General features: G+C 39.9%; 1 protein-coding gene across 1 annotated transcript; it reads left to right on the top strand.

Annotated features, from left to right (window-relative positions):
* Window positions 1-8,780: 8,780 nt before the first annotated feature.
* Window positions 8,781-16,460, top strand: got2b (glutamic-oxaloacetic transaminase 2b, mitochondrial). The gene is made up of 10 exons (XM_085373334.1): window positions 8,781-8,949; window positions 11,172-11,328; window positions 11,453-11,581; window positions 11,674-11,733; window positions 11,833-11,994; window positions 13,041-13,145; window positions 13,299-13,449; window positions 14,005-14,170; window positions 14,634-14,784; window positions 15,235-16,460. Exons 1-10 carry the CDS (start codon window positions 8,867-8,869, stop codon window positions 15,355-15,357), a joined length of 1,287 nt encoding a protein of 428 aa, XP_085229460.1. The 5' UTR covers window positions 8,781-8,866; the 3' UTR covers window positions 15,358-16,460.
* Window positions 16,461-16,716: the final 256 nt, after the last annotated feature.

The raw sequence follows: 16,716 nt of genomic DNA, 5'->3' as shown, positions 1-16,716 counted from the left end.
CCCCCCACTGCCTCCTCCTTCCTACCTCCTGATGTAACCTGCTGCATGTATGACCCCCAGCCTCGCTACACCACTTAGAGTGAAGACAAAAACGCTCCTGAAAGCACAGTGTACTGCAGCCCTGCTGTTTAGTCTTTGTACCATCAGTTTCTTCTTCTTCTTTTCTAAACATGCAGTTCAATAGTGAGACAGCTAGCAATGACTAAAGGAATATATTGAGTATTTATTCATTTGATGTCCCGTTTTTGATATGCGTTTCTATTTTTAAATTAATTTCTGTCGACATATGTTCCCCTCCTGTTGAATTCAAGTTGAATGCTTCTGTTGAATTTGTTTATTTATTTCAAACTCATTCACCATTTATTATTATGAGCTTGTTTTATTTGATGAGGCTTGTACTGTTTACTAAAGATATTACCGAAAGAATGAATAAATATAACATGACAGCTCTTGTCCCAGTTATTCACTCGCATCAAAAGAAGTCCCACCAGTGCATAAATACTGTTTTGTTACACATCAGCTAGCAGGGGGCTTGTTTCCACTGTGCCACAGCTGCCGCAGTAAGACGTTGATGTAGTCTGTTCTCACTCCTAGTGTCTCGTGGCGAGTACAACTGCAGGACAGATGCCCAGAGCAAGAGTGTTTTCTCCAGAGCACTCCACCTTCACTTTCTAATCTCCTGGTACCAGAAAGTGTGATGTAAACAAAAAAAAAAAAAAAAAAAAAAAAAAAAAAAAGAGCTTGTGCTACTCCATTTTTTATAGAGGAGAGCCTCAGAGGCACCAGTCTTTGAGATGAAGTCAGCAGAGGAAGACGAGCCAGAATACGAACAACAAAACAGCAGTAGGATGATTGCCTCGCTCTTTCTGAAACAGATAAGATAAGATAAGATAACCTTTATTAGTCCCACACGTGGGAAATTTGTTTTGTCACAGCAGGAAGTGGACAGTGCAAAAGTTATGAGGCAAAAATTAGAATACAATAAGAATAAATACAGTACACAACTGTACAGAATAGAATAAAATAAAATACTATATACAGTAGAATAAAATAAAATAAATATACAATAAGATAAAAATAGAATACAAATACAAATACTATATACAACTGAGTAAAAATACAACGATGACAGAAAGGATTATAGCAAAAACCTGGTATAATGCAGCAAAATATAAGAAATGATTGGTGATGTTAGTTAACTGGAACATAGTCTCCACCACAAAAGTGATCTTCCAGATATTTTCTATAGATTATGTGTGGAATAGTTCACCAAAACTGGAATAACATGAGGAAGAAGGCTCCAAAAGATGTGATTACACATCACTGGTATTTACATACTGGCAATTTTCAGTTGCTTTCTATATGAGAAGAGGGTCAACACCCCCCCCGTACTTCAGCGCAATGGAACAGTCTACCTTTCATCAATTAATCATCAACTCTTTCATCTTTAATTAAACTCACTATCTTTAAAGCACACCCCTCCATGTACACCATCGCTGCCACTGCACACACTCTCAAAAAGTGCAGCAAATCTTAACTGTCACATACATGTGGGCATGCACACACACATATAACTTCCACAGCAGAGCACAGAGTGAAAAACTGGGCTGCAGATCGAGCTGTTAACTGCTGACAACAAGGAAACGAGAGTTATATCCGCTCTGATTCCCTCACACTCATCAGTCCCACTCGGCGAGAGGAATGAGACAAGCAGATGAGAGCCGTGAGAGTGTTTATATTATACACACACGCACACACACTCACACAGGTTTTGAGTTTAAAAGCATTTGCTATGGAGCTTTTTTAAAATCTCATATATACTTATCTTTATGTTATGAGCAAATTATGTTAATATTAGAGGCTGCTGTAAAATATTTTCCTGTAGTTCTGTCTGTGCAGGACCCATACAGCCTGGCATTTCGTTTTTACGTGACTTATTCCATCTTTATCCTCTTTATCTCCTGTTTTACATCATACATTGCATTCTTTAACCTCCAGAGTCAAGCTTTTGGTTTGGGATGCATTTTTAATTCCCCTGAGTTATTTGGGATTAGTTGGACTAACCATTGTTTTTGAAGAGAATATTGTTTTTTCTTTATTTTTTAAGCAATGCGCTCATATGGGTCATTGGCTGTTTCTACAGTACAACACAATTGTTTAACAAGTTCAAGAACAACTTTATTGAGTAAAATGAAGCATAAGGTGCAACGAAACCAAAATGTAACATCCCAGTATGGGGACACAGGGTTTCAGGAGGACTCGCAGATACTTTACAAATTTTTTTTTTTCAAGTTGATTCGAGCATCTACCTCCTGGATCAGGTGTTTCAGGCCCAACCGGGAGGAGACCCTGGGCTAGACTGGGACACACTAAAGAGATTATGTCTCTCAGATGGTTTTGGAACTCCTCATTGTCTTCCTAGAAGAGCTGCGAGTCACTGGGGAGACAGAGGTCCCTGCTTAGACTGCTGCACCCACCACTCTGACTCCGCTTAGAGACACAAAGCTGATGTGTGGCAATTTTTGTTTTACGTCTTTCCACTGGTGCAGCAGGACTTGTTGACATGTATATTAGTTTGATTTTTGCAGACTTTATGCTGCCTGTAAAAATCTGTACAAACATTTTTTCCTTCTTATTGTCTGTCTCTTGTCCTCTACCTAAACCACACCAAGGACCGAAACGCACACTGAAGTGAAACACGAATATTTTTATTTGAGTACCCTGTTTTAAATCTACACAGCTGAAGTCACAGTACTATTACAGGGCAATTAAAAAGCAATAATGATGAATGCACTCATAGGTAGAACATATAATGTTCTTTGCAGCTGGATGGCCACAAGGTGCATAATAACGGCCATCCAAGCTTTTTTACACATTAAAATTCAAGGAAGTATTGTTAAGGGCTCTGCACTCCCTCACAGGTGTTTCATTTATTCTGCTTTATGAGACGTCAGATAAACAATGAGTGGAAAAAGCTGGGAACCAAGTCTTGATCCCAGTAAGAGTAATAAAACTATTATCCACTTTAGTTTCAGGGTCCTGGTTTGTGCATCTGGGCTCACAGTGTTATGACTTACTGGGGCTCTGTAATAGAACAAAGCCATCATTTTTCCTGCATGTTTATTCCCAAATAAAATAAACCGCCTCCAAATGATTGCTATGAAAAAAAGACCAGTATGGAGCAAAGTAGTTGTTTATGTATGCACGGCCTCGCATACTCATATATTCCTCCGATCACCGAGAAAGATAATAAACCTTACAGGTCTTAGATTTAAAAAACAAAACAAAAAACAGCAGACTGCACCAAACAAGCTCTATCTTGTTAGGAACCCTGCGCATCACCAACATGATTGCAAGAAGAATAAAACAATTGTGTACTGATATCTTCCTATTATGAAACTTTGTTTTCACCACTGGAAAGAGGATTTTTTTTGCCATCTATAAATCAGAATTTCAGGTTATTATCTCAAATTTTTTGACTTATTACCTCAAACTTCTGAGAAAATAACTATAACCTGAATATAATAACACAATTTTTTGACTTATAGACTGAAAAATGTGTTTTCAGTGGCAGAAACGAGCTTCACTTGTTTTGTTCCTGTATATTTCTGTCAGTATTTCTATTGTCAGATTAAATTTGTTGTCAGAACTCTTTGCGTTAGTTTTTTCCAAATAATAAAAATAAATAGACACTATTTAAGACACTATTTTACATTGTGCCGATTACTAAATGTGATAAATGCACTAAATGTAATGTTTGTTGGTTCTCTGCACTGCTTTGTGTCCTTTTATAATCACAGAGCTCTGCTTCCTCATGTCTGTCCCTCTCCATCTATGAGCTCAGAACCTCACAGGGAATAAAGAGAAGTAAATAATGAGGGGTTTTTATAAGCCATGGCAACAGAAACATATCACATGTATCCTAGGTAATATTTTCCTAAAGGGCCTCTTCAAAAATCTCAGGTAAGCAGTGAAACATCACTCAGCATTACAGTGAATAACAGGCCTCTCTCACCACTCCTTCCTCTATTCTTTTGCTGGTGCTTTTCCATTTTAATGCTTCTTTTCACTCTGATCTGTTTACATCACAGTTCTTCAGCCTCCTTCTTCTCCTCATCACTTAAACTTCTTTCAGCTCAGTGGTTTTAGCAAAAATGTAGGATGACTTCAATTCTGCTTTGGGGTACGATTTAGTAGCTTTAACATTTTATATTACTATTTATTACATATTTATATTACTTGAATCATACTCAGACAAACATATGGTGCAGTCACTAATGATGAACCTTCAGCTACAATCTATTCCAAGTCAAACCCTTGCATGTTACTTGTGACTAAACAAAAAAGAAAAAGCTCAAATCTGCATTGTGCTCTTCCTCATGTCTGTCCCTCTCTCTGATGTGGGTTTGCTGGAAATATCCATATCTCCTTTGCACACTGGCAGTCCCACATAAGCCAAGTATACGTCCTGTTCTGTCACTGTGTTGGTGTGCCAGTGAAAGCTGCTGTTTTCTGTCAAGTTGCAGAAGAACGTTTTATGGACTTCCAGGCTCTGCTGTGTGATGCTCTTCCAGATTGCTCTTTCCTTCCACACAGACTGAGTGAAAGCGGGGTCGTTGTTCTTGCAAACTTGTTTGCTTCTGGAAGAAAATAAGCATGACTGACATCTTCATGTAGAGCAGCACTGACTGCAGAAGCCCCTTAACATGAAACCACAGCTCATTCGTGCACCCTGAATGATTAGAGGGCCACAAAGAATAAGGGAGTTTAACAGAAAAGGAGTTGGGCGACTGGATGTTAATATGGAAGCAAAGATTATTGCAATGTGTTTGTAAAGGTTGGATCCCAATGTAAACTTTCAGTCTTCCTGTCATTTGTTATGTTAGTGGAGCTGTTTAGCTCCCAGGTCACATTTGTGGGGTGCTGGCAGTTCTGGGTGGCTGTTTCGGGCTTTTCTGTGTGCAGTTTACACACAGCCAAGCTCCTGCTTTCTCTGGATGCTGACTTACTCCCACAGACCAAATGCATGCATGTTAGCTTAATTGATGATTATCTATTTGCTATGAGTGTGGATACAAATATAAATGGTTGTGGACCGGCAATTTGTACTCTGCCTCTTCCCCTGGATAAAAGGTTGGATACATAGCTAATTTGGATTGTTGGCTGGTACACATATAGTGACATTTGACATATGTAGGTCTCCATCTAGTGGGAAGAACCTGTACACGGACACAGGAAATGGCAATTCTTTATTTTACTTCCTTGAAAGAAACAGCACAATCTTCTGCAGTGTGTCAGGTACAATCATGTGCTTGATTTTTTATGTTAAACACTGAAGTGTGAATGAACTCCATCTTCTAATATTTTTCACAGCGATCATCAAAATTATTATGGTAAGGATGTATAAAGCTTAAAAAGAGACAGTTTTAAGCCATATTATGAGACACCTTCTGACTTTACAGTCATCAGAACTGAAGAAGCTTCTCGGATGAGAGATGAAACGTCCTCAAGCATTTTAAAGAAGTCCAGACGCTTTACTTTCCAAGCTCCTTAGACTACGATGATCTGGATGACTGAGAACCTTCACAGACAGACACTGCCTATTGTGTTATATTGCCCTCAAGTGGAAAATCAAGTAATTGCAGAATGCTGTTAATATGTAGCGGCATCGTTCCTGCAATCATCTTATTTACATCTTATTTCTTATTTATATTAAGTAAAATGCCTGATTAGCAGGCGGTGGCTACAGATCATTAATCTGTCCTTATCCTTCCTTATCATGTCAACTTTTTTCTAGTGTTGAGTCATTTCTGGTAGCATGGGCTCCTGCTGCCCATTCAGCTTGTAAAGGTAGTCCAGCTCCTCCAGGATGACATCTAAACATGCTGTTGCAAGAAGGTTAGCTCTGTCTCCCAGCAGAGACAGCAGCATGACCCGAATTTGCTCCTTTGTATGAGGAGGACGAGGAAGATGACTGCCAGAGCCCTACAAAATGACCTCCAGGAAGCTTTAACTGACTTATACTGTGATGACTCAGTGTTCCCTTAATTATTATTTTTTGAAGTTTGTATTTATTTGTGCATATCCATTATGGTCTGTGAATCATTAAATCCAGAATCAGAATACTTTATTAATCCCTAAGGAAATTATGTAGTTGCAGTTGCTCCAAGACAATAAGAACAGTAACAGACTGAACTTGATTAAAAAATATAATATATTACAAAGTTACAAAGTATAAGAAATAGCTATAAAATATACAAATTGCTCATTTATAAATATCCAGAATATTACAGAGATTACATATATATGACTGACATTTTACTCTAATTTAAATTTTCTCTCATTTAACACAAGATGTGAAAAAAAATTAAAAAAAAATAAAAAAAATTTCAATTACTTTTTCTACAAGTAAACAATGCCAAAAATTAGCATTCATGGCAAAAAAAAAAAAAAAGAAAAAGGAAGAAAAAAAAGAAATTAAGTTATCAGGGAACTAGGAATCATTTTAGACTCACATCTAAGATTTGAAAGACGTGAATAATGTGTGCAGAAAAGTCCTGCTATAACCTAAAACTACCAATCACATGACTGTAAGGTCAGGTAATAAAAGTTATTTAAAAATGAACAAATACATTGTTTTTTTTTCTTTTCATTTTTTAGGAAAACAAAGTATGTTTAGCTTTAAAAGCCAACCTAAGGATTATTTTAAAATACATACAATGCCATGCTTCCTCAGTACTCAGAGATATTTTAGAGTCTAGACATCAGCACTGCATTACAAACAGCACAAAGGCTTCAATAAACAGTAACTGTCACATCACAATGCACAAAATCTCGTCTCACCATCATTAAAAGAGCAAAGGTTGTGATATAAAAATGCAAACCAGTTTCAGTGTTTTCAACAAAAGCAATAAACTGTGGCTGAAATAAAAGCACACCCGCACTATAACTCTGTATTCAACTTGAGCTTTATTTTTATATCTGTTTCATATTTTTATATATGGCTCCCTTTGTCTCACCTCAGGACAGGTGTTGTAAATTAGATGCAGTGCATATGGTGCTTGTGCATAACTGTGTGTTTTAATGCAGTGTTATTATGCCCGTGTCAAATAAATCAATTCCCCTGAAAATTTAGTGACTAAAAAGACGTAAAGCTCCTCTATTTGAGTCAGATGGCTTTTATCCAGGAGACGTTATGTAATTTAAAATAAGATTGCACTGCTCTTGTGTGGATTTATGTATGTATAGTGTCCCCCGCCCTTCTTCACTGCCCTCTCCATGCCACACTACTCTAGGGATTAAGAGTCAGATTATAATATCAAATCTTTTTTTTAATTTTTATTTTATTTTCACTTGCTACACATGGGACAGACATGACTGGGGGAAAGAAAAGGGAGAAAGAAAGAGAGGTAGGGAAAGAAAAGCAGCTGGGAAGAGGAGCGGTGATAAAGGGCAAAAACCAAAAACCAACAAAACAAACAGACAAAAAATACATATATCAATCACCTGGATCACCTGTTGAGAAAGAAAAAAGAGAAAACAAGCAAAAAAAAAGAGAGAGCAATATAATAAACAACATCATTGCGATAATCTATGTGAATATAACAGTAAATACTAAATATTGAATATTATTGTGCAGCACGTAGGATCGACAACTGTAACCCACATAATTTCCTTAGGGATTAATAAAGTATTCTGATTCTGATTGTTTCAGGATGACCTGCCATTATCCAATGACACATCTGCATACCTGTATCTTTTGCTCGTCCTCTCCTCCTCTTCTTTTCTATTTTTTCTAAACTGAGGACCTGATGGCTTTGAACTTTTCTTGTCCATCTTCCATTGGTTTTAATTTTGCACTCCAGTATGAACACCCATCCCCCAACTCGAAGGTCACCACAACATAATCTATCACACCTACACCTTAGTTCACAGATTCACTTTGTCTAGGGTGCATTTCTGAGATTTCACACAACCCAGGATTCAAATCATGAATACATAATGGGCTTGGATTTACATTATAAATGAAATGTGCTCTATTTGGAAGCAGCAGGGCCCCCCTCCACTTTCGACGGGTTGTGTGTGAGACTTTAAACCATCAAATATACATTTTAAATTGTTATTGATCCAATTACCCATAGTCCTATAGTTTATATTTATTTTCTTACTCTTCTTATATGTATTGTTTGTTTACTTGCACTGCTGTAACTGGAGCCTTGTTGCCTCGTCTCTCTAACTGGACTGTATGTAGCGGAGATGACAATAAAGTTTACTTTGACTTCAGCAGCAAGCAGGCGCACCGAGGGCTCTCGCGCTCACTTTTCGCATACAGAATTTCGAAAAAACATCGGTGCAAATTATAAGTCTGTATTATAATGTCTGGTGTTTTCGTGTTTGTTGTTTTGTTTTTATTTTATTTTATTTTGCGAGCTCCAGCCAGCCAGAGAATCCCCCGCCGCCCCGCCCTCTCCTCCCTGTGCCTCAAGCAGCAGGCGCACCTAGCAAACGAGGGCGCCCTTACTCCCGGCGATAGATGTCGGGGCAGCACGAGTACGAGCAATTTTTTTTTTTTTTCATCTTTTAATTTTTTTTTTGCCGATGTCTGTGATGCCGCCCCCCACCACGATGCCGCCCCGGGTAACCGCCCGTATCAAAAACCGCTACTGAGTTTTACTACCTGGTTTCTGTGTCTATGTATAACAAATTACTCACGCTTCTTCTCCTTCTTCTCCGCTATAAATACAGACGAAACGACACCGTACGATCACTGGCGACTGCTCTGACGTCAGCGCGTATTCAGATCGTAGGAGCGTGGTCTCGCCTGTCCTTCACATCCTTCTAGGCTCGCCTCCCAAACGCAGCAACGATGGCTCTGCTCAAGTCCAGCAAGATGGTCTACTGCCTGGGGAACATCTCCCCGTCCCTGGGAGTCCTGTCCACCCGCAACAGGTAAAAGGCAGTAACGTGGACGATCAGTTCGTTAAGCACCACCTACGTGGTCGCATGAACTGTCACGTTTTGCAGCTAGCTCAATGAACAAACGTTATTTGAAGGTTGACGTTACCTTGTGTTTTATGGTGGAGCTTGGTTGCTCTGCGGTTAGTGTAGCCCCAATAGCTGGTCAGCTAACCTCAGACTGAGGTCAAAGGATTTTTACACGGCCTGCTGTTGTCCGGGGTTTAGCATCTGCTCCCAGGTAGCAGCTAATATGTAGGTTAGCGATGTCCTCTTGTGACTTGATGGCCTGAAAGGTCAACAGCCATTGTTTAAGACAAACTTTCTCTTTGCTTACTTCTAACCTGACCTCAAAACAGTAACTTTGAGTTACCACAACTTTGAGTTGCTGTTAATGAGGTTAACGGTACTGATGAAAGTCACGCTGGTGTGTTAGCACCGGAGCATGGTGGAGACTGAAGCCCAGTCGGATTTGTTACGTTATCAAGAGCAGCTTAAGTTTACAGTATTAAACAGTTAACTTAATTGTTAATAAACGGTTTCGCCTTTTGCTCCTGAAAACATCTTGAGTGACTTAAACAATCGCGATAATTTCAGTTGCACAGTTTGAGCTAAGCGACTTGTCGTAGTTTGTAAAGTCGTGCGAGCTGATTGGCTGTCGCTTCCCACCTTTGAGCGCCGATTGGCTAATTTCCAGGTGGAAATTGAGACACTGGTGTGTCCTTTCAGGGTGTGCTTGGAGGACAAACTTGTCCACAGTTACTCGTTTGTGCGATTAAAATATTTAACTTCAAGCTTTCGTAAATGCTGAGATTTGTGAACGTGGGAAACTGTATTTAGCTTACCCCTTCACTGCAGTAACTCTAGGTTTCGTTTTTCTAGCTTCTGCTGTCGTGATTCGGTGTCTTATGTTCAAGCACGCAGCCAGCCGTTATTGTGTAATTTTAGACGGTAATGTCAGAAACTGATAGGGGTGAACAACAATATTGCCCTTTACGGTGCCACAAAGACCTCTGCTCTACTGATCTCTGATAACTTCTCAGTAAATATTTAAATAAACGCTGAAGTTTGTCTGTTCAAAGGTTCTGCATGCATGCACACTGCAAGTGTGATGAGACAAATGAACGCAAATAACACTTTAGTTACTACGTTCCTGCTGTTAATGTCAACAGTAGTATGTTACACACAGTAAAACTAATACTGTTTATATAGATGGTAATTAGGTGAAAAAAGTTTGTGCCAAATGATAGAAATAATATTTTAATGTCACTTTGGAGACACTTGCCCTTTGCAAAGTGTCCTGTCCTAAATTTAGACTCAAGTTTAGAAAGTAGAAGAAACCTGATACAATAACATGTCTGTGAGGGCAAGAGTGCAGCAAAAGTAAAATCATGCCACGTAAAAAAAAAACGTGATAGTGGGTGTGGGCTTCCTAAATCTATGTACAAACGGAGATGTATTGTATTAATATCAGTTGACGATGTGAAAGCAGAAAAACGGCCAGTGAACTGATTGACTTTTTTCTCCTTTTTTTTTTTTTTTTTAAATTACTAATAAGTACTGTTAATAAGAAATTCAAGGACTGTTTAGTTTCTTTACCTTAATCAGCCACTTAAACAAATATTTTAATTAGCATCAAGTATTTTGAAACAGATCGATAAGCTTAAAAAGAAAAGAATGATATTCAACAAGATGATGCTGAAAGCTGGAAGAGCAAATAAAGGAAAGAACGGTAATACTCATTCAGTGGAATATAATACTCCACTGAGTGTTTGTTGTCGTGGGAACTGGGTAATTATGACATTTTTGACCCCGATTAACTGTCACACTTGTTGTTGGACTCTGGACTTCCTGATGGGATTATGTTTCATGATGCTTGTACCAGCCAAGCATGTGTCATTCATGCGTCTTTAAGTCAGTGTGTTATCTCCAGGTCACATGAGGTGCTAAGCTGGCATTAGGCTCTGCAGCATGTTGCTGTTTTTCTTTTATTGGCCTTTTCTGGAAAGCCATCTACAATATTAACATAAATGTTGCCATTTGATGCATTGTATCAGTTTTAGCTTACTGCTAATTTGCATCTGCAGTCTGTTGGCAGGCTACATGCATTAAACTGTACAAGGTAGTGGTACCTTAAAAGCACTTTGCCCCTCTTCAAAGATGCATTAGTGTTTGTGACCACAATCTAAGTACTATTCTCATCTGCTTTGGTGCAGCTCCTGGTGGGGTGGAGTGCAGATGGGTCCCCCTGATCCCATCCTGGGGGTGACTGAAGCCTTCAAGAAGGACACAAACCCCAAGAAGATGAACTTGGGAGTGGGAGCCTACAGGGATGATCAAGGAAAGCCTTTTGTCCTCAGCTGTGTTCGCAAGGTAGATCCACCTCCGTGTGTGTGTGTGTGTGTGTGTGTGTGTGTGTGTGATATACATACACACACCATTGCCAGCTGATGGAAAGGAGGATGTTTTATGCCTCATTTTCTTTGCCTTCTTCTAGGCAGAGGCTATCATTGCAGCTAAACAGCTGGATAAGGAGTACCTTCCCATTGGTGGTTTGGCTGAATTCAGTAAATCCTGTGCTCAGCTGGCTCTTGGTCCCGAAAATGAGGTTTTGAAAAGTAGCAGAGTAAGTTCAACTTAAAGTTCAGTTGACGATGGACAAGTTTTTGTCTTTTAAAAGAAATCCATATCAGTACAGCAGTTTTCTTCTCCTGACAGAGCGTCACCGTCCAGACCATCTCAGGAACTGGATCTCTGCGTATTGGAGCCAACTTCTTGGTGAGGTCTTCTTGTATTGATCACCTGGCATTTAAAAACTGTTTTTAAAAATTAGGTTTCTTGGTATGCCTTAGCTCATTAGCTTTTCCTGTGTCACAGGCTCGATTCCACCCTGGGCCACATGATGTGTACCTGCCCAAACCCTCCTGGGGGAACCACACACCCATCTTCAGAGATGCTGGCATGCAGCTCAAAGCTTACCGCTACTATGAACCTTCCACCTGTGGCTTTGACTTCAAAGGAGCTCTGGATGACATCTCTGTAAGAAATGCGTAAAATACATGCGTCAAAAGAAAATGAAACATGTTTAGCATTTTTCCCAACAATTTGATTATTGTTGATGATTTTATCCTTTGAGTTGTCCAAATGATATCTGTGATTTTGAAGGATAAGTTCGAGAGTAGTGATCAGATTTAAGAAATTTTCCTTTTATTAGGAAAAGAACGCAGGACATGGGACTCTTCTTTTTTTTACTTTTGTGGTGTGTAGTGCAAACGGTGTATTTATACTAAGAGCCATCCAAGAGGACTTTGGTCTTGCCCCACTTTCTGTTTACACACAGATATCAGGGAAGCTTCACTGGGCATAGTGTGAATTGTTGTTGCATCAGTGTATGAGGCTCTAATAAAGATTTGCTAAAATGTACATGTAATTCTCATCCCCTTATCTTAGTATTTCCCAACCACTGTGCTACAGCACATAGGTGTGGTGTGAGAAATGATCAGGTGTGCTGTGGAAGATTATCTGGTATTCCAAGCGATTGGCTTGAGTAACAAACAGAACAATTACATTCTCTTCCACTAGAGGGCAGTTCAACTACCTGCTCTAATTAAATCAGTTGCCAACTGCCAATAAAACAGGAGAAATTGCATAATAGTCATGCGAGTGAGACAATGCAGCGCGTAATAGCAATAGATAAGTATTTGAAAAGAAAATGTAGTTAATCTGACCTGGGTCCTGGAGTAAATTCCAACCCAGATGAAGGCCCTAGCATGAATAGTGGTCAGAAGAAGACAAAGCTATACTGGGGACAAACTGAGCCAATTCCGCTATACCTGGTGCACACGGAAAAATTATTAATATGCTTTTTGTGACATTTTTGTTTGTGACTTTCCTAATGTGAAATATGTGCCATGGCTCCAAAAGGTTGGAAAACGCTGCTTTATCTCGTGGTGAGGAACCACTTCATGTTAGTCATATCTAGTGCATGAGCAGTGTACGAGTACTGCTGCTGTGAGAACACGGTCAGGTCTGTAGTGTGTGGGTTTTTGTAGGCTGACTAACTGAAACCCTCGTTTATGTTGCAGAAAATCCCAGAGCAGAGCATCATCCTGCTGCATGCATGTGCCCACAACCCCACTGGTGTGGATCCAAGGCCCGAGCAGTGGAAGGAGATTGCTGACATTGTGAAGGTGAGAGGTTATCAGAGGTTCTGAAAATGCTAATGATGAAACGGTTGCTTTGCTTTTATCTCATGAGGTCTCTGACAGTTAAGACAGCAAAATTGATGAGCTCTGGATAATTAACTGCTGTCTGTCTTTGTTCATCCACCACCACTCTTATAGAAAAGGAACCTACTCGTGTTCTTCGACATGGCCTACCAGGGCTTTGCAAGTGGAGACATTGATCGCGACGCCTGGGCTGTCCGCCACTTCATTGAAAACGGTCACAACATTGTGCTGTCGCAATCCTTTGCCAAGAACATGGGACTCTATGGTCAGTCAGATTCAGTGCAGGCTCCTAAATGGGTGTTTTCTGTTCTGAAATGAAACATTTGAGCAGATCTATCTTGATCCCTTAACAAGACCCACTGAGAAAATGCTGATACTAAAATATATTTATTTGGGTACAGCGGTAGTTCTTTTGAGTTTTGAATGTTGTCACACTTGTATGGCAACACTTATTCTCACTGGCCACATATGGTTAGAATAGTCTCCTTCTACCTAGTCTTTTATTTCTGTTTAGTGGTGTCTTGCAAACAGTCTGTAGGTGCATTACTGACACCTTCTGACACTGGGGCCACATTAAAACCTACACGAGTCTGGGAAAATATGAGTAACACAAGAATCGCAAGCTATTTAATTGTGTGTCTGTTATCCTTGCTTATTTATAACCTGTTCAATTTTCTTAAATTTGGTTGTTCAGTAGAGGTGGTGGTTTATCGTGAACCAAAATCTTGTATTAAACCCTGAGGTTTTTTTTTTTTGTTTGTTTTTTTTTTTTTTTTTGTCATCAGTGTTTATATTTTTGACTTGCTGTGCATGTTGACAGGTGAACGTGTCGGAGGCTTCACTGTCGTGTGCAAAGATGCAGAGGAGGCAAAGAGGGTGGAGTCTCAACTCAAGATCCTCATCAGGCCCATCTACTCCAACCCACCAGTGAATGGTGCCAGAATTGCAGCAACTATTCTCAACACGCCAGAGCTGCACTCACTGTGGTACGACCTTTTAGACATGGACATATCCACAGACGACCCCACTAGGGTTTAAATACTGGGCTCCTTCCTTCTTTAAGCTTCATGCAGAGGTTTTGCTTCTCATCCAAGAGGCTTCTTCAGTTTTAAAACCAAATGAAGCCCAGTTGCTTTCTCTTCAAGCTCCTTAGGTTATCACAACACTGCACTTATGCTGCGTTCCTTTGGCCACAGAAATCAGAGCTGGGAGTGACACGACTACCTTAGTTGAGCATGTTCCAGGAGTAAAGTCAGGTTTTAGAGACAAAGCTCCAGCACCTTCAGGGATGGAGCCTGGTCAGTGCTCTATGCGCTGCTGCCAACTAGCAACTTAAACTCTGACACATTAAACTAATGTAGTCTGAATACTTTGGGAACGCTTCAAATCTTCAGCGTGCCCCAAAAAGGTTGATGCTCAGTTATGCATTTCTTTGTTTTTTGTGTCCAGGCTGGAGGAGGTCCATGGTATGGCTAACCGCATCATCAAGATGAGAGAGCAGCTGGTGGCCGGTTTGAAAAAGAATGGCTCCTCCCACAACTGGCAGCATGTCATCGACCAGATCGGGATGTTTTGCTTCACAGGACTCAAGCCAGAACAGGTAATGTAATGGCAGAGAAATTGATACGTTTTCATATTTAAACAAAGTGTAATGAATAATGTCATTCAGCAATAAACCTCACAGGTCATATCAGAGGAGAGTTTCTCTTAGGAAAGAGACTTGCCTTTTGGCAGGCCCACTCTTACAGTCATATCTGTTGTGTAAAGCTGCTTTCTGTACTGACTGAGGTTTCACCACCAGGGGGTAATGGTTTACTGCTGTTTAACTTTTTAGTCGTTACAAAGTTTAGTGGCGATTTGTATTTGCCTGGTTGCATTAAGAATGTGGTCTTAAACGCCTGCTGTCTCATTTAAAAACGTGCATTCTTCAGTCTTGTTTGTTTGACATTATGAGTTTTGATCCTGCAGATGAATGTTTATTTCAAAAAACAACAAACAATAAAACTGCCCTTTTCCTCTGCCTCATTTGTGCTGTTTTCTTTCCCTGCAGGTCGAGCGCTTGACAAAAGAGTTCTCAGTGTACATGACCAAGGATGGCAGAATTTCCATGGCAGGTGTGACCTCTGGAAACGTGGGCTACCTTGCAGACGCGATCCACGCAGTCACCAAGTAGAGTGGATCGTGCTGGGAGAGCAGCAAAAATCAGAAGGAGCAGCACTAAAGAGGAGCTTCAAGCGTCATTTATTCTGTCTCCTTCATTCCACCTTTATAAAACTTCCTTTTTTTTTTTTTCTTTTCTTTTTTTTTCTAAGTTGTAGCCTTTTTGTTTCCTGACTGGCTTTCATCATGAGTTAAATTTGGAACGGTTGCTCTTGTTACAGGCTCTGTTTTCCAGTTACACTTTCTTTCCTCTACATTTCACTAAAGGCTTCCCCTGCCAAATTGAGAGATTTCTTCCCATGACTGAATCATCTTTGCTTATTTATCAGAAATAAACTGTTGGCTGTACATTCGTGTCCTCCTACATGTATATTCTATCTGCTGTGGGCCCACACTCTAAAACGTTGAGGAAAAATTATCCAGGCGATGCTAGGCGGAGATGAGATCTCTCGTTCTTTGTGAAAGCTTGTAGTTGATCTGAGGGTTTCCTTTTAATTGTGGAGTTGTAGCACTTTAACCTGTGAGGCACTGTTTGAGTCTCAAGACATCACTGGCACTTCACTGGGCTTTACTGTACTAATGGGCATCTGCCAATCATGTAATCTCTTTACTCTGTGGATCTGCCCTAACAATGATTCAGCAGTTTACTCTTTATCTGTTCTGTTTCAGTAGACTTTGAATCTGTTTGATTTCTGTTTTGGTGATTACAGGGCAGCGGTCTCTCTCTGCTGGTCCTCTTGTAAGCCCAGATACAAACAAGCACATGGTTTAGCGTTGAGAATGGAGACAATAAATCTGTCAATCCCACTGCAAGGAATTTTTATTACACAAAATTACTCTCCAAATGAAAAGTCTGTACTCCATGGTAAAGTTGTGTGGGGTACTTTCTTCGGGGGAACACCACATCTCATGATGCGTGCACGCTGTTCATTCAGATGAACATGTTTTTAGTGTGTGAATCTGGACTGTGAGACACAGATGGCAATACAAAATGTGGGGTTTGCCCGAGTCTGCTCTTACTTCTGGTACTCTGCCTCCATGTTTTTGCATTCTCTCTTATGGATCGTTGGTCTTGTCATCATTGAACAAATAAATCATTAAAGAGTAAAGATGTGAAACCAGTTAATTTTGTCCCTTTACTTCACATTTACCCACTACATCATGCTCAGACAACCTACATCTGATCCCAAGTGATGGATTATTGCACTGAGGTCCAGGGGAGTTTCCTCGCTCTTTGTTAGCTATGATAGGCTAAACTTGTATATAATGATCTTGACTTGCATAAGCACAAACAAAAGTACAGAGTGCTCTGACTTATGCATTTGCTTAAATGGGTGTGGCTGCATTTTCATTGGTCTTTAAGTTTCTGATA

This window comes from Diplotaxodon limnothrissa, linkage group LG1 (genome assembly GCF_057381915.1).
Source record: "Diplotaxodon limnothrissa isolate DT_005_m linkage group LG1, D_limnothrissa_male_GT1.1, whole genome shotgun sequence".
Taxonomy (NCBI): Eukaryota; Metazoa; Chordata; class Actinopteri; order Cichliformes; family Cichlidae; genus Diplotaxodon; species Diplotaxodon limnothrissa.
Note: the sequence above shows the minus strand (reverse complement) of the source record. Positions and strands in the feature narration are given on the sequence as shown.

Bases quoted from the DNA above. Each gene is read 5' to 3' on its own strand.
- got2b (XM_085373334.1), top strand. From the start codon at position 8,867: ATGGCTCTGCTCAAGTCCAGCAAGATGGTCTACTGCCTGGGGAACATC. The intron at 8,950-11,171 runs GTAAAAGGCAGT...GCTTTGGTGCAG, and splicing joins GTCCTGTCCACCCGCAACAG to CTCCTGGTGGGGTGGAGTGC. The intron at 11,995-13,040 runs GTAAGAAATGCG...TTTATGTTGCAG, and splicing joins GAGCTCTGGATGACATCTCT to AAAATCCCAGAGCAGAGCAT.